Genomic DNA, 24,341 nt, shown 5'->3' with positions numbered 1-24,341 from the left:
GATAAAATAGATATTATTTATTGATCCGAAAAATTAAAAGTTGGTAATTAATTCATAATAAAAAAAATAAAAATAAATAAAATAAAAAAAATAAAAAAAATAAAAAAAATAATCAACTTAAGATCAAGACTCTGATTTTCTAATCGAATCAATTTCTTCGATTTTGTTTTTAAATTTCTTTAATAATAATTCTAATTCATCTTTTTCATTTGTAGTTTCTTCATCAATAACAAACCCAACTGATAACTGGAGAAACAACCAATTCATTTGAATTTTCAAGAGATTTTTGTTGTGCACCTAAAAATCCTGCAACTAATTCTAATTTAAATCCAGTATCAGTTGTAAATGGTACTTTAACTCTTCCATCAGGAAAATCATCTGGTTTAAGTGAGTCATTTTCCAATTTTTTTCCATTTATTTTATATGGGTAAAAGGCTGTAGTCCATCCTGTAACAATAATGGGACCTGAACCAAAACTTTTTTTTGAAATTATTTTTGACCAAAATTCTTCATCAACATTGCCTTTATAAGTTTCAACTAATTTCCATATAACAGGATCCAATCTATCTAACCAAAAATCCATATCTAAGTCCAATTGACGTAATTGTACAACTTTCTCTTGCAATTTTGTCCAATCTTCTAAAGTACCTTTAAGAGTAATTTTAGGGATTCCACATGTGATGTAACCCTTATATGAAAAATATTCTTTAAGCATATCTAAAAGAACGATTTGACTAGCAGTAAGAGAACTTTTTGTTGTTGTAGAAAAATCACATTCTAAAAGAGATTTTACATCAATTTTTTCTACTGCTTCATTAGTTTTCACAACTAATCTGTCTATTGCTTTCGGCCAATCACCTTCAAGAAGAGAACCATTACTATTCAAAATACCAGTAATAGGAATAGCTATTTCTTTTTTACCTTCATGATTAACAAAACGATAACGAAATTTTTCTGCATTATAATTAATATGTTGACTAACACCTTGTGCTATAGTTAACCAAATATCATCAGGTGTTAGAAGCAAATGTTGATGATTACTATAAGCATAAAATATCGCAGCGGCTAATCTATGAGAAGTCACTGTATCCTTCAATACAGAATGTTCGTTTGAAGGAGTTTCATCATAATCAACTGAAATAGCATGTACATTTGTATTACGAAAATTTTGAGAAATATAATCTTTTATTGATATGTTCTTTAAAATCATTCTCAAGGTTAATTTTTTTAGTGAGGATTTGAGTACTCATCTTTGTATTTCTTTTGAAAAAGAAAAGCGTGTTAAAAAGTCAAATGAAGATGTAGATCTTAAGATTTTAATACAAAAAATCCAAACCTTTTTCGTTATTAAGAACGCCATTTTTCATTGTAAACCTGCATATTACGATTATTACGTCTATTACGACTATTACATGAACAATTACAATTACTTTAAGATAATACTTAGTTGTAATAATAAATAGTTCAGCCAGAATCATTTTAATTTTGGCTAGTTTAAGACATATTTTACTACTTTAAAATTGTATGACCTTTATCGTTATCGTACAAAATAATAATAAACACTTATTTCCATTGGAAAATAAATGATTATTTAGGATACTATATATGGAATGTCATAGATTATGAGGCGTAACACATGGCTCATTGGGATTAGGCTTAAAATTTATTAAAATTTATGCACAAATGCACATCACTGAGACTGGTTATGTACATAAATATACTAAGTTTTATATTTGTCCTACAAATACTCGCTAAGTATCAAAAAAAAATTTTTCAATTAATTATATAAAAGAAGTACAGGTTTTCCTAGGATTTGATGTTGGTATTTTTAAAGCTATCGTTTGATTTCAATTTTTTAATCGCATCCTCAAACTCTATTAAGCATAATGACTTCTTTCAATATTTTAAGGACGGATAAGATATACATTATTAAGTACAACAAGTTAATTTGGATAAAATAAAATTTTATAATTACAAAACGATACAAGTTATTGTACATGTTTATTGAAGCCAGTGAATTAAAAATATTAATAATTCATTAATAAAAAGATACTAACTTTATATTTCTTGAAATTAAAATAATGTCTAATATTATTAATTTTCCTCTTTACATCAATTGATAGTATATACGTCTTGTGCATTTTAAACAATTTATTATCCTAATCAAGGTAAACAATACTACCAAAATGCGTTTTTTGATGTTGGGAAGATTTTTTTCTTTTTATTGTTGATACAGGAGCGTTACTATACAATAAGTTTTTTCCTATACGGGTTTCATTCACTGATAATGCCCGAAATATCAGTCTTTCCTGCTATTATAATTATAGAATAAGATAGTAAACTATCTTCATTTTTTTTATATTTTTTCGTTTCTTCACTTTTTTTTGACTGTAAATGTTCTTTTTTTTCACTCAAACATTGTCTTTTTATATCAAAGACCTGTAAGGAGATTAACTTACTGTTTTACTAATAGGGTTTTATATCTCGCATGCAGTTATTGCAGTATTGCATTAAAGTAAAGGATTTCATATTAGCGGCCAATTTACTGGAATGTTATATAAATTTGAATTGTGGATCGAGTATAGGCAGTATTTAAAAGGAATATGATATTTACCTGACACTTAAACAGTATCTCCTTATTTGCTATCTTGTTATAGATCATCAGACTGTTCATCTAAATTAGTGTAAATTATAATCGAACCTTGCGTCTCTTAAACACCTATGTTTGAAAATTACGTAAAAAAGAATGTGAGAGATCACAGTATACAGTATGTTTATAAGATAATACAAGTATATTATTTTCATATAATTTATTGTATTGATTTTTTGGATTATAATTAGAAAAGTTGGTACATTTAAAGTTGATACTCACGTGAATGTTTAGATTAAAGATTAGGTGATGACGTCGGTCGAGTTATAACTTACCATCGTCTGATCACTTGACCAACCCGTTTGGCCCGTTTGACCAATAATAATTTCACTTTATAAATTAAAAAAGAAATTTGAATTTCATAAACTGTAATAAATTGTTATTTTCAGTAAAAATGTTGGTAATCCGAAATGACATTTTTTTTAATTTTTGTTATGTGATCGGTGTATCCAGTTCATAAATAGTTAATACCAAAATTGCCAACATTTCCGAAAAAGGTAATAAAAATAACTCTAGTGAAGATAACATATATATTGATTAGGATCGAATCGCTTATTATCACTTATTAGACTTTCATCTTATATTCGTTTTATACTTTTATGCTTGAATTTCTATTTCAGTCGTATTTTCACTTAGTTTCTTTTTTTGTCGATTTAATTCATTTGCATTTTTGTTCAGTTTTTCCATTAGTTTTTAGGATAATTTGCTAAAAAATATTTCAAGCGATTTAGTATAATTTTTCATTTTATAATTCGATAATTAAAATATTTTAAAACATTTTTGTATAAAAATAACAATATTACTTTTCGTTTATACATAAACTAATAATAAATTTATTCAATAAGTGATAATTTAACTTGACATTACATTTCGTATTGTATGAAATGAATAATCAACAGTTAACCAATTTATAATTTATTTTTATTAAACCAAAATATTACATACAAAACCATAAACGATAACTTGTATAAAAGAGATAATTTAATAATATAATTTTAATTAAACTAAATTCATTGATTCATATAAAAAAAAAATCATTCAGTCTTATTTTCTTCGTCTTGATTAATTTCATTAAGATATACAAAATAAGCAAAATCAATAAGTATTAGCAAAATAAAGAACTAAAAAATAAATTTCTTACCTAATTCGTCTAATTGACAATCAAAACATTCTGAATCTATAAATTAATTAACATAATATTAAAACAATATAAAAATTTATTAATTATATTGGTTACAAATAATTACTTACGTAATGTTGTTTCAGTAGCATCTATTAAAAAATAAAGTTATTAGTAATATAAACATTTTTTTTTTTTTGGTTATCAAAGTTAAATTAAATTACCTGAATTTACTGGATTTACTGGTTCTGGAAGATTTTTGAAACTTAAAAGTCTACTAGTATAAATTGCTTGCGGATGTGTTTGAATGTTACTAGATCTTTTTTCATCTGTTCTGTTTAATTTGATTTTATCATCATACTCATTTATTTGAGATTCAGTATCACTATCATCATATCCATTATAATTCCATTTATATAATATTTGATACAATTCTTTAGCAGTTGGTCTATTTTCTACTTTAGCATCCCAACATTTAGTAATCAAATCTGCAAGTAATTTTGGTGTATATTTAAAAATATTTGGTCTAAGTCCTTTACATATTTTAATAGCTAAAGAATAATCATGAGAAATATTATTATAAGGAGTTTCTTCGGATATATATTCATTTATAATTATTCCAAATGAATAAATATCAGATGCTTTTGTATATTGATATCCATGTAAAACTTCTGGTGCCATATAAGGTATTACTCCATAAACTCCTTCATTTTTATCTGATTTCTCTTTATTATTTGCTGGTTGACACATTCCTAAATCACTTATATACATACCACTACCTTCCAATATATTGCCTGAATGAAAATCTTTATGAACTTTTCCAGCATTATGAATATCTAAAAGCCCTCTTGCAATTTGATGTAATCTACCAATTTTTGAATAATAATTTAATTTATTATTCATATAGTAATTTCTCAAATTTCCATCTTCACAATATTTTAAAACCATCATATAATCTTTGCTATTTGGATCTTGAGTTATTCCATAACATCGAATAACATCCAAAAGATAAATCTGAAGATGAGTTTTAATCTAATGAAAATAATGAAAGTAAAAATTTTAATAATATATAAGTAATACACAAATAAAAATAAAAGTAAATAGATTACATTTCTTATTTTAATTTACCTCATTTAAAAATTCTGTACTTATACAAGAAGAATTGTCCAAACTTTTTAATGCAACTTTTAAACCAGTAGTCCTACCCCATTTTTGATTTTCAATATCCCAAGTATAAATACATCCATCAGGCCACTCTGCTGAATAAATTTTACCAAATCCACCTCTGGTAATATAAGTAATATCTTTAAAATTTTCATAAGGTATCCATTCAAGATATTTTTTATAGTACACAGTATTAAGTTGTGATTGTTGTATAAATTCATCAATATCTTTATTCTCACTAGTCCAATTTTTAAAGTTATCCTTAAATCTTTTAGCATTACAAGGTTGACACCAATTTTCTCCTGTGCCAGGTTCATTACATTCTCCACATATTCCATATACTTGTTTTCTTTTTTCTAAATCTTCCATATAAACTATTTTATCATCTATCTCTTCTGCTGATTCAGTAGTTGAACCAATAGTAGAAATTGTAACATGTTTCTTTTAAGATAAATGATTTAAAAAATATATTATTATTCAAATTAAAAATTCAATAATGTTATATTATTAAATGATAAAATGTATTGTTTTACCTGATATTTATCAGAATCAACATGTTTCCATAAATCTCTTTTATTTTCTTTAGGATTCATTTTTGATATTTCCATACTAAATTAATTCGTATTGTATATATGTAGATTACAATTTACTTAGTAAATTCAAAGATAACGTTAAAATGAAACGTAAAAAAAAAAAAATTTTATTTAAAAATTACGGAGTTCGGATAACAAATACTAAGCCCCTGTGCAGAATGTGTAACATTCAAAATTTTGAATACAAAAATTCTATATATAGTATTAACCTGATGATAAATTGTTACGCTATTGATCGGCATAAAAGAAAAAATGAAATTTTCAATAAGCAATCGGATTGAATGAAACCAAATAAAAATAATTTCAGCCTAATAAACTAGTTGTAACTTGTTGCGTTTGCAACAGGATTAATGTTGTAATGCCGTAATATACATAGTAAATTTATTAATTATGGGCGCAGTATTATATTTAAAATTAGTATATAAATTTTTAATAGTTTAAAATTGTATTTTAATTGGTCCGAAATGACGTTAAACTATTGTAACACCTGAGCCCATAGAGAATTATGTTTGCCACCTCAGGTATTAACAAAATGACTCTTTATTAATAATATAAATAAATACAATAATATGCTTGGTTTAATAACATTAAATAACAAAATAAATAATTCATAACAAAATTCGTCTAATTTTCTCCCTCTGTCCTTTCCAAAAGGTGATCTTCACGCCCTTTTATGTTTGTTTTTGTGTAACTAAAATTCATAATTTCGATTCATGGATTTAAATTATTAAAGTATTTCCATTGTTTTAAAGTATTTCCATTGTTTTAAAGTATTTCCATTATCTTAATTTTGTATCCATTTGATCATCATAAACTCCTGAATTATGATTTATAATATTAACGTAGTGATCAACAAATTAATCACTTGACACCTCAGATCACTTGATTTCATTCAATTTAGTATCTTTCGGATCCTCATTTATCCTTAAATCTCGTGACTAATGGTTTAAGGTCATCACGGACCAATTACCTTAATCCATGTGATTATTAGTTTAACGACTTCTCGGTCCAATTATCCTTGATTCTCATGACTAATAGTTTAACGACTTTTCGGTCCGATTTAAAATAAAAATAAAAATAAGTTAAAATTTTATACACTAAGACTAAATGTAATACTGCGCCTCACAATTAATAAATTTACTAGATATACTACGGCATTACAACTATCCCCGCATAAAAATTTAATGCCCACATTAAATTTATTCTAAGAATCGAACTCGTGTCTCGAAGTGGTAGGTGCGAATTATACCACTAAATCAAGCATGCATTGTCACTTGACTCAGCTGCGTTTTAAATATTCTTTTTTTTGCTGCGTCTACATCTGCGGTTTATCATGTGTTTGTTAAGTCTACGGTTTTCCTGTACCGGATTTCACTTCGGTCTTTCTTAGGAAATTTTCATTAGTTTTTCCTATTTTCGAAAATTATTTTTATGTCATGTGATTTTATTTCACATGATTATAAATTATCTTTATTTTTCTAAGTCCATTGATGATAGTTATCATTTACTCATCGGTGTATGGTAAGTCTTTAATAATTCTCCATTTACAGGTATCTTCTTGATGACACCTTTAATATTTTTAATTCTATAAGCTCCATTCGGTAGTATTTCATGAATGTAAAATGGTCCCAACCATTTTGATTCTAATTTTCCCGATAGTTGTTGTGCTTTGGCTTTATCATAGAGTAGTATTTTATCTCCAATTCCAAAGGTGTGTTCTTTGATTATTTTTCTGTCATGATACTCTTTTTGTTTTGTTTGAGATTTCAGTATTTGTTCTTTGGCTTCATGTCGGATTTTTGGTAGTTCTTCTAATAATCCAACTATTCTATCACTTAGGTTAATTTCTTTGATATTTTCATCCATTATTGTCCGTACATTTCTTCCGTATGTTAAATAAAATGGTCGAATTCTTGTTGAACTATGCTTTTTATTTCGGTAAGCAAATAATATGGGTGCTATCCTTTGATCCCAATCATCTTTGGTTGATAATTTTGCTAATGCTTGACCTAATGTTCGGTTGAATCTTTCAACAAGTCCGTTTGTCTCTGGATGATAACTTGTAGAAAAATTCCATTTAATTTTGAATTTTTCCATTAATTCCTTAATCATTTCATTATTGAAATGACTTCCTCTATCACTCAATATTTTCATTGGACATCCATGTCTACAAATGATGTCTTCATAAATAAATTTTGATACTTCTTTGGCAGTTGCTTCTTTTACTGCTTTGGCTTCTGGCCATTTTGTAAAATAATCCATTGCTACTATGATGTATTTATTACCATTTGTTGTTGTGTTCAATGGTCCAACAAAGTCAATCCCGATTTGATACCATGGTTCTACTACTTTAATTGGGTGTAATTCATTTTTCCCTTGTGGTTTTCCTCTTCTTTGACATTCATCACATGTCCTTACATATCTTTCAACATCATTCAGCATGTTTTCCCAATAATATTTATCTTTTAAATTATCATAAGTACTTTTGATTCCCATATGTGCCGATAATTCATGACTGTGAGCTAAATATAGTGCTCCCATCTTTTCAAAGTCTTCTATTATTCTGATGTTTTTACCATTTTTCACAATATGCTTTTTACCATCAGTTACTCTGATGTTATCCTTAATCTCAATATTTTTAACCTCTATTGGTGGTTTATCTCCATCTAATTCTATTATTTTATTATATACTCTTTCCCAATCTGTGTCATTATTTGATATTTTAATATTAGCATATTTTTCTCCTTCGTAAATATCTTGACATTCTTTAAATGATTTCACCATCTCCATATATCTTTCTTCATCTAATAATGGATATGATGTTTTATGTCCTTGATCCTTTTTTGAATGTTCTCTACCTTTGTAATTTTCCCAACATTTTTCATTTTCTAAAAATATCACTATTGATTCATCAATTATCCTTTTGTTCCTAAATACTTCCTTTTCTAATAGGTGGTTCTCATATCTTGTTATGTATCCTCTGTCGAATGATGGTGTTTGTTGATAAAAGTACTCACTATAGGGACTTTTATCTAATATTAACCAATCCTCATTATCATGTTCTTCCATTCTCCTGTTGATTTGTTCGACAACTTCCTTCCTGAATTCCCATTCTATACCTTTCTTTGGTATTTTATACTTATCATTGTCCTCTCTTCTCCTTTTAAAGGTGTTAAACCTCACACTTTGTCCTACTTTTTCAAATTCTTTTATAAGTTTATTTACAATGAATGTTTTTCCAGTACCATCAACTCCACATATGATTATTATTTTAGGTCCCATTTTTACATAATTCTGATAATTTTAGCTTGTTTACTTTACTTAATATCACCTCTATTTGTAATATTTCCTCTTGAGTTTCCAATATTAATGGTCTTTCTTCACTATCTTCAAAATTTTTGGCTTTGAATTTATAGTTATAATTTATCCTGTTTAATTCCTTTGTTATACCTTCTAAATTTTCGATTATATCCTTTATTTTATGATTTGTATTTCTTACCACTTGTTCCATTTTTATTTTTGAAAAGTAACTCTTTTACCCATCTATTTATATTATTCTTGATAAGGCATCTGCGTTTTTATTTTCTTTTCCTGGTCTATGGGTTATTTCAAAATCATACTGTTCCAATTCCATGACCCATCTTGATCTCTTTCCTTTTGGTACTTTTGCAGTCATTAATCCCTTCAAAGCTGCATGGTCTGTTACTACCTCAAATTTTCTATTGATCAAGTATTTATGGAAATGTTGTATTCCCCATACAATTGCATAACATTCTTGTTCGGTTATTGGCCATCTTTGTTCTGTCCTGTTTAAACTTTTACTGGCATATTCTATTACATATTCTTGACCTTTATCATCTTTTTGAGCTAACACTGCCCCTAATCCTATTCCTGAAGCATCTGTAATTAATATAAATTTCCTTAACCAATCTGGTTGTCTTAACACCGGTTCTTCGGTTAATTTCCTTTTTAATATTTCTAATGCTTCATGTTGTTTGATGCCCCATTCAAACTTTTCATCTTTTCTCAATAAAGATGTTATTGGTTTTACTATTTTTGAAAAATCTTTAATAAATTTTCTATAATACGTACATAACCCTAATATTGACCTTACACCTTTTATATTTATAGGTGCTGTTAATTTTTGTATCTTTTCAACCTTTCCTGGACTTGGTTTTAATCCATTTTTACCAACTACATGTCCTAAAAATTCTATTTCTGTTTTTCCAAATATACATTTCTTTAACTTTAGTATTAAACTGGCTTCCTTTAATTTTTCTAACACTAACTTTATGTGTTTTAGGTGGTCTTCAAAATTTTCCGAATATATCATTATATCATCAATGTATACTATCACAAATTCATTTAGGTACTCTTTTAATACTTTATCCATTAACCTTTGAAAACTTGCAGGCGCATTTGTTAACCCAAATGGCATGACATTATATTCATATAATCCTGCTGAGCATATGAATGCTGTTTTCTCAATATCTTCCTCAGCCATTTCTATCTGATTAAACCCTGATGCTAAATCTAGACTGGTAAACCATTTTCCTGAACTTATCCTTTCTAATTGTTCATCAATCCTTGGTAATGGATATGCATCTGTTATTGTAACTTTATTCAATTTTCTATAGTCGATGCAAAATCTATAATTTCCCGACTTTTTCCCTGCTAAAGTCACTGGTGAAGACCATGGACTTCTAGATTCTCTAATTTTCCCCATTTTTAACATTTCTTCAACCTCTTTTCTGATGAATTTACCTTTTTCATCATTTTCTTTGTACCTCTTTTGGGCTATTGGTTCAGTACCCCCTTTTAATCTGATTTCATGTTTTACTAGGTTTGTCCTGTTATATTTTTCACCATCGTACTCAAATATATCCTTATATTTTTCTACTAATACCTTTAATTTACCTTTTTGTTCATTGGTTATGTCTCCTACTTTAAATTTTTCAATAAATTTTTCATAGTCACTTTTGTGCTTCTTTATCGTCTCTTCAGTATGATTCTGACCAAGACTTATACTTTAAAATTTTCATCTTCCTGACCTTCATGGTCATCTTCATATATGTTATACAATTCATCCTGGTATAATTCTTCTAATATTTCCTCTTCATCAAATGTTTCTTCAAACCCTTTAATGGTCCTTTGTGTGTATTTTACTGGTATATCCATAGTTTCATCATTTATTCTAATTATTATTGTTTTATCTGTGTAATCTATATTTGCTTTGAACATATCTAATACTCCATTTCCTAACACAATTTCGTTTTTTCCTGAATCAATTACTTCAACCTTAATGGGTATTTCCTTATCCCCAAATTGTATGTATATTGTCGTGGTACCCCTAGATGCTAATTTATCCTCATTTATCATCACACATCTTACTGTACTTGGTTCCTCAATTTTTAGGTCCATTTCATCCATTATCTAACTAGTTATTACATTTACTGCTGCTCCTGTATCAAACATTACGTCCTTTAATTCTTGGTTTATTATTAATTTACCTCTTAATGCAGTTAAATGTTCTGCTTCAATGTTGTTCATTGATTCTTGTAGTCAATCTGTTTGTGGATACCTTCTCATACCATCATAATATATTTTTCTTTGTTCTGGGCTCATATCTATAATTTGTGAAAAAGTTGCATTTGCTCTGGTACTTTTCATATCCTCTAATACGTTATATTTTGGTATATTTCTTTGAAATGCGCTTGTCCTATGAATACCTTCAACACGTTCATTTTTACATTGTTTTGCATAGTGACCTCTTTGTCCACAATTTCCACATGTATTATTATTTCTCCTTGCTTCTTGTGCTTTTTTCAGACTTTCATCAGTGAATCCTCTTTTTGGTAATGCTGCTGCCCTTTCCTCTTGGCTTGCATATTTATTATTCCTTCTTCGTGCTTGTTCTTGGTCAATTTCCATATCTACATCTCGATTACTTGACCTATTTTTTATGTTACTTCTCGTTTGTCTTTCACCAATATAAAAGTCTTGATCAACATGGTTAAATGTTACATCATTATCCTGATAATACGGGTCGTCATAACTATATCCTTGGTCGTAATTATCCTGATAATCCTGACTATCATAATCATATTGGTCATATTGGTCATTATAATTATCATATTCCACTACATTGAATCCTCGATTATTGTTTTGGTGGTTTGGTGGTCTGTTATAGTTATTTGGTCTTCCATTATAGTTATTTGATCTTCTATTATAATTTTGATTATTTGGTCTTCCATAGTTTCTTTGACCATTATTTACCCTACATTCATTTGCATAATGTCCTGGTTGTTTACAATTATAACATGCTCGAGGTGGTGGTCCTTGTCTATTATTATTGTTTGGTGGTCTCTTTTGCCCTCCAAGTTGATTTACTAGTTTTACCTCTAATTTTTTAAACATGTCGGCAAGGTCATCCTCATAATTTTTCTCCAATGGTTTTTCAAATATATTCTTTGGTTTGTCATCTTGTATATCGATTCCTTTTCTTTGGGTACTAACTGATATACCACGTGTCTTTCTTATTAATTCATTAGTAGCTTCCTCTTCTCTTCTTGCTGTATTCACTGCATCATTTAAATTTGCTGGGTTTTGTCTTCTGACTTGATATCCCAATGTTGGTGTTAATCCTTCGATATAATTATCCACTTGTAATTCATCATCTAATGCATGGCCTCTGGTAGCTATCCTTAATATTTGTCTAAACCTTATCGTATATGCCTCAACATTTTCATTTACTCCTTGTGTTATTTTCCTTAATTCTAACATTTTCCTTTTTCTAACATCTTCCCTGGTAAATCTTTGTTTAATCCTATGTTTTAAATCATTATCATTATCGTTATCTTGCCAATTTACCAAATGACCATTGTTTGCTTCCTTCTTTTCATTATACCATTGTGCTGCTGCACCTTTCAAACAGGTAGCTGCCATTGCTGCTTGTCTAGCTCCATTTACTCCTGCTGCTTTTCCTATAGCAGTAAATGCTGTTTCAAATTGTCTTACCCAATCGTTTATGTCTTCTTCTTCCCTTCCATAAAATTGTGGCATACTAATTATTCCTCCAGCTACATTTCCTGCATCCTCAATTGCATTTGCTAATGGGTTGGCTGCGACTAATCCAGCCCAATTACCTCCTATATCATGTCCCGTTGCTGCTAGTAAAGCCGCTCTAAAATCTTCCCTTACTTCAGCTCTTGTTGCTCCCATAATTATTGGTACTATTGGTGGGATTGGTGGTATCGGTGGTATTAAAGGTGTTTCAAATAAATTTTCTATATTATAATCAGATATTTCGCTTTTATCCTCAGAATTTGATTCTGAACTTTCACTTGAGTCAAAACCAGGTCTATTTATAATGTTTTCTTCATAAGGTTCTTCAAAATTTTCATTGTTATCACTTTCATTTGGATTTAAAATTTCTCCATCTTTTCCAGATCCATCTGATTTATTTTCAGACCCACCCGATTCTTCATCATCAGATTTATTTCCACTACTTTCACTATCCTCAATTCCAGCTTGCTGTTTTAGAAATTTATCTAATATTCGCCTTAAATTTTCCTCCATTTCATTTTTATTTCCTTGGAATATTTCAATAAATTCTTGATCCAATATTTCTCCATCAGTATATCCCATACTGATTAACCTCAATAACTCTCCATTAGTTATTCCTATTTTATTATCATCACATATTTGTTTTAATCTTTTAACCCTGATATCAATTTCATTTTCGTCATTTTCACAATCCCTACACTTGGTTTTTCCTTCGTCAAATTTATTGTTTATCCATCTTATTCCACATTCATTACAAAATGTGGTATTTTCATTTATCCATTCATATAATTTTATCCTTAATTCTTTATCATCTGAATCGATTTCTTGAAAATATTTTTCCATGAATTCTGTTGTTAATATTATACTATTGCTTATCCTTAACTCCTTTATTCTCCTTGTCTCTAATATATCTAGTTCATATCCTAATTTTTCTAAATCATCTTGTAATTCTAATACCTCGGCTAATTCACACTTTCTACATTGTTGTGGACCTTCCATCATATCAGGTAATTTTTTGTTCCCACAATCCTCGCATGTTACTGTTTCCCTTATTAACCATTCATTTATCTCATCCTTTAGTTTTTCATCACTTAGTCCCATTAATTCGAAAAATGTACCTAAAAAGTCCTCTGTTAATATCAATTCCATTCTTATCCTTAGGTCCCACATTCTATATATGTTTTTATCAGTAAATCTTCCACCCATTTCTTCGATTTTCCCTTTTAATTTCCTTATTGTCCATTCAACATTATCCTCTCCTCTTACTTCATAAACTTCTTCATCATCACTAGTATTTCCCAATTCATAACTTTCAGGGCTATCTTTAGCTTCATCACTTTCTGAATCTTCAGGTTCCCTTGTAAATTGTTTGGTCTTTATGAATCTTTGTACTATTTCTTGTATATATCTATCCAACCTCTGGTTCTGTTCCTTTATTGATAACCATGGTTCTTCGTAATCAATACTTGTTATTAAGTACACTATTTCATCTTCTCCTAATTCGATTATTCTTTCTTCCACGTATAACAATTTTCTAAATTGTGTTATTGCACCTGGTGCTACATACTTTGCTTTCGTATCATTTTCTAATATTGTGTTATACCATTCCCAAAACTTTTGAAATCTATTTTCAACATCCCAGTCTTCTAAAATATATCCATGTTCCATTATTTCTGGGCATCCAATTAATCGATCAAATACCTCATTTTCTAGATTCCCTTCAATACAATCCCTTACAATTACTACCATTATTATTCTCAAACCTTTTTCTTTCATTTTTGGTTGTTGTCTGTACCTTATTGATTCAATTATTCTGTCTACTATATTCCTACATTTCCCTTTATGTATCGTGTCCTCCCTTTCTTTATTATCCATACTTACTAGGTCTAATAATCCTTTTAATGTTACATTATTGTACATTAGTATCGTATCTTCAAATTTAAATAACGCATCCCAAAATTTCTTGAATACTACTGGTACTTCTCTTTCTATTGGATTACATATTTCACATGCTAAACATTCCTCTGGTTCTATCACTCCTAGGTCATGTTCTTGTTTATGGTTTATATATTCAGCGTTCCAAACATGGTACCATTCCATTTTTAATAAAATTCTCTGAAAATTTTCACATCTTTTACTTTTTATCCTTCTTTTATATTTTATTTGACCTATACTGGGCTTGCCTTTACCTCATTTGTTCATTACTGAGTATGGTAGTTTACAGGTTTGTACAAATAAATTTATATTTTTCCTTAAAATTCCCAACCTAAGGTTGGAGTGTGAATCCATATTTGATTTGTCCGATTATTTGTTGTATTTCCGGATTTGTCAATTTTATAATAGTCATTACAAATGTTTCCTTTACTCTATATATCTTATCTTGACCAATTTCAGTAAAAAGTTTATATATTTTTATAGCTCCTTGCATCCTTTTCCTTAATGCTTCCTTTTTCTTTTGTTTTTCATCAGTACTTTCATTAACTATAAATTCCATCATTTCATCATATAATTCTTCTCTAGCTGTCTGGTCTGGCTTTGTTTGATTTATTCTTGCTTTAATTTCTCGTTCAAAAATTTGTCCAATATTGTACCATATTAAGATGTTTTTACCATTTGTATTTCCAAGACTGATGTATCTTTCTACTAATTTTTCAACATCATGAATTTCTACATTTTGTATTTCTGGTATCAATAGGTCTTCCACATTTACCGGTGTCAACAATTCATTTATAAATCTTTCCACTTTATTCTCACTTTTGGTCCTTTTCACATGTTCTCTATTATCACAGGTCAAACATCTCTTTTTTTCTTCTTGGGTGGTCTAACATCATAGATAGTCTTTAGACTGATGGCCTTATTATCTTCATTATAAATTTTTAATTTAATTCCTTTTCCTTTACACAAATATTTTTCTGAATCCTCTTTTGTTAAATTGATTTTGTATTCCATTTTATGGGTGAGAGATCGAATTCCTCACCTTCTTATAACTTTCCTTGAATATATTTGCCCAGCAAATATTATTTTAATTTTTGTTAACGTTAATCATGATTCTTCTTGGGTACCCTCACACAGAATTGTTTTTGGAAGTTCACACAGAACTATTCTCAATTGATCACACAGAATACCTCAATTGAGTTCACACAGAAAAAGCTCACACAGAACTATTCTCAATTGATCACACAGAAAACCTCAATTGAGTTCACACAGAATTATTCTCAATTGATCACACAGAAAACCTCAATTGAGTTCACACAGAATTACCCTACCATCGTATTTATAGTGTCGGTTTTTGGGTACACTTTTTTATCCTTAACTTAACCTCAATTATTTATAAAAATTATTTTTAATCCTTAATTCATGGAACTTATTTACAATTTTCTATTAAAACCCCTTCTAACTTGATTAGCCTCGCATTTCCCTTGATAATCAATTACTACCATACATATTTGGTTCATATGTATGAAAATTATTATAATAATAATTTTTCATTGACTTATCAGCCGGTGGTCAAGTTAGATCAAAAATTTAATTTTTAACATTATCTCTTTATACATTTATGGTCATACTCACCCAAATTAATACCTTTTACCTTGGTAACCATAATTTTCACGTATCCTTTAAAATATTTAACTTTATTTTATTAAAATTTAACGTTAATACGCCTTAAATTCTTTTTTAACCAAGACTTAGAACTTTTAATTTTATAATTCCTTAACTTCGTCGATCCTTTATTTGTAACTTCTAATGATCACGTGGGGGTGATCATTTTCTTTTCTCAGAGATCCTGTACTTATAACCTGTAGTGATCATGTGAGGATGATCACTTTTCCTTTCTCGGAGCATGCACCACTTGTAACACCTGAGCCCATAGAGAATTATGTTTGCCACCTCAGGTATTAACAAAATGACTCTTTATTAATAATATAAATAAATACAATAATATGCTTGGTTTAATAACATTAAATAACAAAATAAATAATTCATAACAAAATTCGTCTAATTTTCTCCCTCTGTCCTTTCCAAAAGGTGATCTTCACGCCCTTTTATGTTTGTTTTTGTGTAACTAAAATTCATAATTTCGATTCATGGATTTAAATTATTAAAGTATTTCCATTGTTTTAAAGTATTTCCATTGTTTTAAAGTATTTCCATTATCTTAATTTTGTATCCATTTGATCATCATAAACTCCTGAATTATGATTTATAATATTAACGTAGTGATCAACAAATTAATCACTTGACACCTCAGATCACTTGATTTCATTCAATTTAGTATCTTTCGGATCCTCATTTATCCTTAAATCTCGTGACTAATGGTTTAAGGTCATCACGGACCAATTACCTTAATCCATGTGATTATTAGTTTAACGACTTCTCGGTCCAATTATCCTTGATTCTCATGACTAATAGTTTAACGACTTTTCGGTCCGATTTAAAATAAAAATAAAAATAAGTTAAAATTTTATACACTAAGACTAAATGTAATACTGCGCCTCACAATTAATAAATTTACTAGATATACTACGGCATTACACTATACAATTCAGAAAATCAGGTGACGTTAAGAATGTAACGTCCGAGAAAATTCTTATAAAAGGCAGAAATATTTGATCTTATCAAAAATCAGGATACGAATTTTTGAAAATAAAAAGAAATTTTAGGATAAATATTTAACCGTTATTTAATATTATTAAACCAAGCATATTATTGTATTTATTTATATTATTAATAAAGTATTATTTTGTCAATATCTAAGGTGGCAAATGTGACTTATCACGGGCTTAGGTATTACAATATAGTTTAACAATCGATATTTAGGTAAATTAGATATATTAATGTTAATTATAAAATAAATAAATTGAGAAGTAAATAAAAAATGAATAAATAAAAAAAAAATTCAAACTTTAAGAAACTGAAAAATAATATATTTTTTAAAAAAAATTGAAACCAATTAAAATCATCTTTTTTTTTATTTTGAAAAAATAAAAAACCAATTTTTTTTTCGGTTTGAAAAATTGAAAATAAATTTAAAAAATTTCGGTCTATAATGCCAAATAAATAAAAAATTGTTGGTTTCTCATCACTGGCCAGGTCATGTGAATGTGAATGTCACGAAAAAGAAAAAATATATTTTTATTTGGTCATGTGATGCCGACTTTGTCCAATCATAGTCAATTTTTCTTTTCACCCGCAGAAAATTTATTAAAATCAGCCAATCATCTTTTTAGAGATTGAATAAAATTTTTTTCCTGTATTAAAAATTTAAAATTTCCCAGTTTATAAGAACTGAAAAAAATATAAAAAAAAAGCCACTAATAGCTTTGATAATGACAATGTGATCTTCTGCGACCAATTGCATCATCCTGGGAGTCTTGAGGGGGGGGACATTATCTTATATAAACGTCCAACCAAAATTTCATTAACCGGAACCACAAGAATCTCATGATTTGTGCACATGACCATGATAACATTTTACTATAATAAATATGGAATGAATTGGGTGCAGAAGCATCACGCATTTCATGTTGCATAATTCAAAATTATTTATATTGGAATTTTTTTTGTTTTATATATTCAATCATCCAGGTCATAACTTACTAAATGTATTTCTCAATGAAATCATGGGTAAATTTTGCAATTACAGGATCATTTCTAAAAAATAATTTAAACCATTTCTCGGTTTTTTCTATTGCCTCATAAAATAAAATTAACCAAAAGTCTGACAAGCCAAAGAAGCAAAGAAGGACAAGTCCCGTAAGGCATCACGATTAGTGGTGCAAACTTTTGATGGTAATGCGGTCTCAAGTGACGTAACATTATGGACGTAACTTCATACAGTTTTGACGTATGACGTAATTAAAAAAAATAATTGAATAATTAAAACAAATAAAAATATTAAATAATTTAGCATATTTTTATTATTTATATATAATTAAAAATATAACAATTACTGCTTCTTTTAATTAACACATTATTTAACATTTTTCTATAGTATGCAATTTTACTATTACCAGTATATAAACGAAGGATATAAAATCGTAATGATAACATGTAAACAATTTACTCTAATCTAGTATTTAAACATCATCAACTATGTTAATAGGATTAAAATCTATATTATTTTTAAATTCCTTATTAGTATTAGGTATATTTAGTTCTTCACGCAATCCATTTTCTATGACCCAGAAATATATATTAGAGGGTCAGGTTTGAGTTTGCGTATTTTGAACTAGAAAAATCACGAAAATCTTTCCTTTTTTAGATAATTTTTGATAGTGCCAGTCAGAATTTTATTTCCTATTATAGTAACCGACTGGCATTATCATAATTCCGGCCCTGAAAAAATGCGTACAGCTCATAGTAAAAAATTTTTTTCATCACCTGACCCCTATATATATATTTCTGGGTCCTCATTTTCTCCATCCTGAGAGATTGGATTTGTAAATCTTCTAAAATTATAGAGTAGTATATGGCGATATATTAAATTTCGAAACTTAAAAGCAGTTTTCAAATAAATAAAATAAAAAATAAAAGTTTATATTGTAAAGCCTAAAAAATTTAAAAGTAATTACGTCAAAAGTTTATGTAAAGTCTAAAAGTCTAAAAAGATCCATATGGCAAAAGTCATTTATAGCGTCATACGTCAATGTGACGCTACTGATGGGACGTTGAAAAAAAAATGACGTAACTACCTAAGGTTCAAAAGTCTGCACCACTAGTCACGATCAAAGGTCTTAGCAGAAATTTTAGACGCTTTGCGTAAATTAATTTAGGATAGCAAACTAAATTTTTTAGGTTTTAGAATAGTGGATACTGGGTAACATTAAAATTATTGACCGAGTTTTTATTCTTGTTTAAAATTCCTTATTTTAGTTTTTCTCAATTGTTCGCCCTATTGGGTAAGTTTATTTTTACCTCCCCCCATTTTTGAGCCGGCAGGCTTTTTAGTTTTTACTTTGTTAAGCTAGCTAGTGTAGTCAAGTATTGTTTGTAGGTGTCTAAGACACAACATGATTACAAATTCGTATGTATTTTGTTTTTCTATTTCAATAAAGGTTCGAACGAATTTGCTCAAAAAAAAAAAAAACTAGGATCTTTTACACTTCTCATAAAAAATTTTTTTTTGTGCACTTTTTTTGCGAATATAAAACTTATAGTTATAATACCAATCAATATTCAGATTACTGTATTTTTGTTATTATAGTGTTATTATTAATATATCCTATAATCACATATTTGCTGTTTTTCTTTGATACAATGTCTCCGATAACTCGTATTGTTAACTATACTAAAGCAACAAAGGAACAGCATGCTTTAAATTTTGGGATCTAAAGTAGGTTCCGTTTCCTAATTTTATTATTGACATCTTTGAAGACACTATTGGCATATCTTTTTACACACTACCCAAATAATGAATTACCGAGAAAAAGGCAATAAAGCATTTGTGTATGGAGGATTCGAGACCGCACGACAAGAATATACTAAAGGGATTGAAGTTACACCTGAAGAACCGCGATTATGGTCAACCATGCGCAAATCTTCATTAAACTTGGGTATCCTTAACTTGCGGTAGTCTATGCCGCTTATGCTTGCTCTCTCTTTGAACAAAAAATCATTAGTGGTGAATATAAAAGTACTAAATAGAGAGAAGCAGAGGCATTGGCGAAGTGCAATGGATTCGATATAGCAGCAAGTGCGTTGGAGAGGCTATTTCAAATTGTTAATAGATGACAAGTAGCAGGTGTTGATTAGAATGCGTGGGAGCGTGAAAAGGATCGTTACTTTAAAGAACATTACCAAAATACGATGTTTTTGAATAATTTGGGCTCGGATCGTTACATATTGGTCGAACAAGTTGGAAAATTTTGTAAGTTCCCAAGTCGTGGAGCTTACCCTTGAGACATTTCGTAGTCAAGAGCGTTGCACCCCAGAGAGTTCTGCTTCTGTTCAGAAGCTCTTGGATAAAATCTCTGGAAAGAACATCAAAATGTCACCAGTTAGCTTTTCTGGTGCTTCACGATCACAAGAATTCGGTATAATAACAACAAAGAATATAAAAAAAGGATCAATTGCCCTATAAAAAATAAATGTCCGGAAAATGTCTACGAAAATGTCCGGAAATTGTCCAGAATAAATCTGGCATGTCCAGAAATTGTCCGGAAAATGTCTATTTTTTGCTACAAATTTGATACCTAAAATTTTGACATATCCGGACTTTGTCCAGAATATATCCAGAATTTGTCCAGTATAAAATTTTGGACAAATTCCGGACAGATAAACCTGGACAAATTCCGGACATAGTAAAAATTCAGATAATTTGAGCTGGACAAATTCCGGACATGAAAAAATTCTGGACAAATTCTGGACGCTACTTCCAAAAAAGGATAAATTAATTTTGTAAAAAAATGCAAAAAGCACAAGACTGACATTCATAACCTTCTTTGTCATACTAATTAAATTTGCTGAGCAGGCAAAAATACTATATATCTATAATATAAAACATTAAGTTAAAAGCAATTATAATGATGGTCACCTGTTGATCATCTTTTTGTGCCAAATTTTATGAAAAAATATTTCAGGTCAATTTCCGGACAAATTCTGGACAAAATGAGTGTCCGGAAACGAGTGTGTTTTCGGAACAATTTCTGGACATGGTACCTGGCATTTTCTGGACATTTTCCGGACAATTATTTAGACAAATTTTCCGGACAATTTCCGGACAATTTCCGGACACTTATTTTTTATAGGGTTGTAATGCGATTTTTACAACAAATCAACTAGTTCGAAAAGTTTAACGTACCCAAAAGCAAATTCGAAAAAAAGCTTGGTTTATTGTATGCAATAGTAAACAAAGAAACTAAATTCCTCTTTTATTAGTTGTTTTCAAAATCTTTGCTATTACCAAACAACGAAATATTTGTCCTTTGGACATTTAAGAGATCAAACACCTTTTCTCCTTCCAACATTCGACTTCGTTGGTTCCAGCACGGCCTTATGGCTATACTGTATACTTCTATTTTGAATTAATGAAATTATTGGAGATCTCCATAATACGAACCATGGATCTATCTAACAATTTATATGAAGCTCAAACCCAATTCTGTTTTTTTTATCCTTTGACATTAACGGAACAATTATACCCTATAATCTTTTTTCAATCGTGATTGCAATCCAAATGCCCGTTGTTCAGACGATACATCCAAATCAATTCAACGCGGAGAACCATTTCCATTCGCCCCGATTTTTCAACGTGAATCGAAGCAGCCCGTAATATCAAAAAAGGAGAACAAGTATTTATTAAATTACACGTTAGGGCATGACTTTAGTGTCTTATAATCAGTTGTTGGCAATACTGTAAAATCTTCCTGTAGTACTAATAAGAAACCTGTCAACCTCTCAAGACGACTTATGGCTTCGTTGCAAGTGTAGTATGCGTGACTCTTCATCCAATTGAAATTGTATATACTGTACGTAATTAAAAACGGTGTTACAGCAGAATTATTGAAATTTATTCATTATTATTTTATATAATAAAAATATGCAAGTACATTTATTTTATTATAACTTCATAAATAATTACTCAAATAATATAAAAAATTTTTTGAAACCATTGACAAGCTATCTTTTTCACGTCCTGGAAAGAAACCTGTCCTAGTGGAAAGTAAAAGCATCGGAGTAATATTATTACTTTGAGATTTTTATACCATTTCATTACTTTCTTGATTACTTTTAAAAATATAAATCGATGATGCAATTAATGTTTACTCGTGACTGATCATGCACAGTAATATTATCCTATGATATTTAACCAGTATGATAATCTGTTTATTAATCATACCGTTACGAATCTAATAATACTTTGCTTATTATTGTGACGAGTAAAAATGATTTGTAGTTGATTTATTGCTTCATGCAAAATCAAGTTCCTTAAAAAAGCTAGAGTTAATAGTTAATAAGAAAATATATGTAATAATCATGTGACTTGTCGTTTTGTATTGTAGATCGATAAACTTTTTGAAAACGATTAATTATGCGATATCGATGTATCAGGATTTATCGTTATATATAGTCTCATAATCTAGTAATCATAATCTTAAACAATTCAATTAATATAATTAATATTGCTTTTTATTTGGAATAGTATAATTTTTTAACTTTGGAATTTTTTAAACCTTTTCATTTTTCATTTTATTGTAGGACCCTCAAGAAACTTTAAAACTGACAAAACGCCTTGGAAGGTATACTTTAAAGAGGCAGAGAGTGTTTTTCTTTTCTACAGTTTTTTTAATAAAACTGCTAATCATCAATAACAGGATACTTTGCACCAAATCATTCCTAAGGGACCTCACTCGTTAGTTCATTATATAGTACATGTAGTATGAACTAACGGCTGGCTAGGATATAAATTGCTTTTGTAGATAGTTAATCGATCGACGAAGCTTTATGCGACGTGCTCGACAGACTGCGAGTCCAGGTAAGGTTAATAAATATAGTTTACATGAATTTGTATAGAGTTAACACACGAAATATGAGTTGCAACAAAGATTAAAAAATCGAATTATTTATAGTCAGAAATAAATGGAACTAATCCTTGGAAGGACTGGAATTTTATATTTAGGTCTTCACATAATCACATGAATGTACTAGTTGTTGATTGCTGACGATTTGTCACGTGATTGAGCGTGGGCCTCAAAAATTCTGTCGAAATTAGAGATGGGAAAACTTGATTTTGGAGTCAGCTTACGGTTCCCAGCTCGGTTCGGTTCAAATCCGACTTGAACCGACTTGAACCATTGTATCACGTGACGTACACAAGTTTCCAAAAAAGGAAAGTTTTACCTGCAAAAAAATTAAAACATTATGTTGTACTGTATTACAAAAAGGAAACTCCCGTGCCGATCACTTAATTCCGGCCTGAATTAAGGATTTATTCAAGCCAAAAAAATTTTTTAAATGGATCCGTGTTACTGACGAATTATCTAGATTATCCAAATTACTTAATTATCACAAAAATTTACAAATTTCATAAAATTTAATATATAAAATTTAATTTTTAAGAACCATATCATTTTTTATTTATATCATTTTAATTTTTTTAAAAAAAATGTCATAAAACAAAAGAAATGAAGATAATTTAATAGCAACAAAAGTGCAAATAAAAATAGTTCTAAATGAACGAAGTGAAAACTGACAAATAAGACAAAAAAAAACTTAGTTTGAGTCACTTCGAGTCGGTTTGAGTTGCTTGAGTCGCTCAAGTCGGTTCAAGTCAGTTCGAGTCAGTTTGAGCGGTTCGAGTCAGTTCAAGTCGGTTTAGACTGAGCCGCTCCAAGTCGGTTTAACCACTCTATTGAGCCGGAGAGCTGCTCCCCATCTCTAAAATTATTATGATACCGTTGCAAGTCTGTAATTAAACAATGTATTCACCTTTTCTAAGTAAAAATAAAATAAAATAAATAAAAATAAAATAGTATTTTGCCTTTAAATCTGTAAGTTGAAATTTTATTTCGTTCTATATTAGTTAATATGAATCATCAGGAAAAATGATTTGGTTATATATTTTGTTTTTTAAATTCTTGAAGACAACGATGTAATTTCTTTTGGTGTATTCTTTAATGTTGCAGATCTTCACGCTTTGGTTGAGAAAGTGGCGTTTCTATGTACTAGAATTTGAGGGGGAAAGGTCAGGTACCATATTTTAATTTGTATATTGATAAGTTTTAGGTCTTCGAGTACTTGAGTATTTGAG

At 29.0% G+C, this 24,341-nt stretch overlaps 3 protein-coding genes across 3 annotated transcripts; all 3 read right to left on the bottom strand.

Annotated features, from left to right (window-relative positions):
- Positions 1-223: 223 nt before the first annotated feature.
- Positions 224-1,210, bottom strand: OCT59_028617 (uncharacterized protein; the record flags this gene model as incomplete). The annotated part of the gene is made up of 1 exon (XM_066147423.1): positions 224-1,210. The coding sequence occupies one exon, from the start codon at positions 1,208-1,210 to the stop codon at positions 224-226; it is 987 nt and encodes a 328-aa protein (XP_065994134.1).
- A 2,474-nt stretch (positions 1,211-3,684) lies between these two features.
- Positions 3,685-5,527, bottom strand: OCT59_028616 (uncharacterized protein; the record flags this gene model as incomplete). The annotated part of the gene is made up of 6 exons (XM_066147422.1): positions 3,685-3,707; positions 3,792-3,827; positions 3,902-3,922; positions 3,995-4,802; positions 4,899-5,375; positions 5,468-5,527. 6 exons carry the CDS (start codon positions 5,525-5,527, stop codon positions 3,685-3,687), a joined length of 1,425 nt encoding a protein of 474 aa, XP_065994133.1.
- Positions 5,528-8,798: 3,271 nt separating this feature from the next.
- OCT59_028615 (uncharacterized protein) lies at positions 8,799-9,038 on the bottom strand (the record flags this gene model as incomplete). Its single annotated transcript, XM_066147421.1, has 1 exon — positions 8,799-9,038. The coding sequence occupies one exon, from the start codon at positions 9,036-9,038 to the stop codon at positions 8,799-8,801; it is 240 nt and encodes a 79-aa protein (XP_065994132.1).
- Between the last annotated feature and the right edge of the window lie 15,303 nt (positions 9,039-24,341).

Source organism: Rhizophagus irregularis, chromosome 8 (genome assembly GCF_026210795.1).
Source record: "Rhizophagus irregularis chromosome 8, complete sequence".
In the NCBI taxonomy this organism is placed as follows: domain Eukaryota; kingdom Fungi; phylum Glomeromycota; class Glomeromycetes; order Glomerales; family Glomeraceae; genus Rhizophagus; species Rhizophagus irregularis.
Note: the sequence above shows the minus strand (reverse complement) of the source record. Positions and strands in the feature narration are given on the sequence as shown.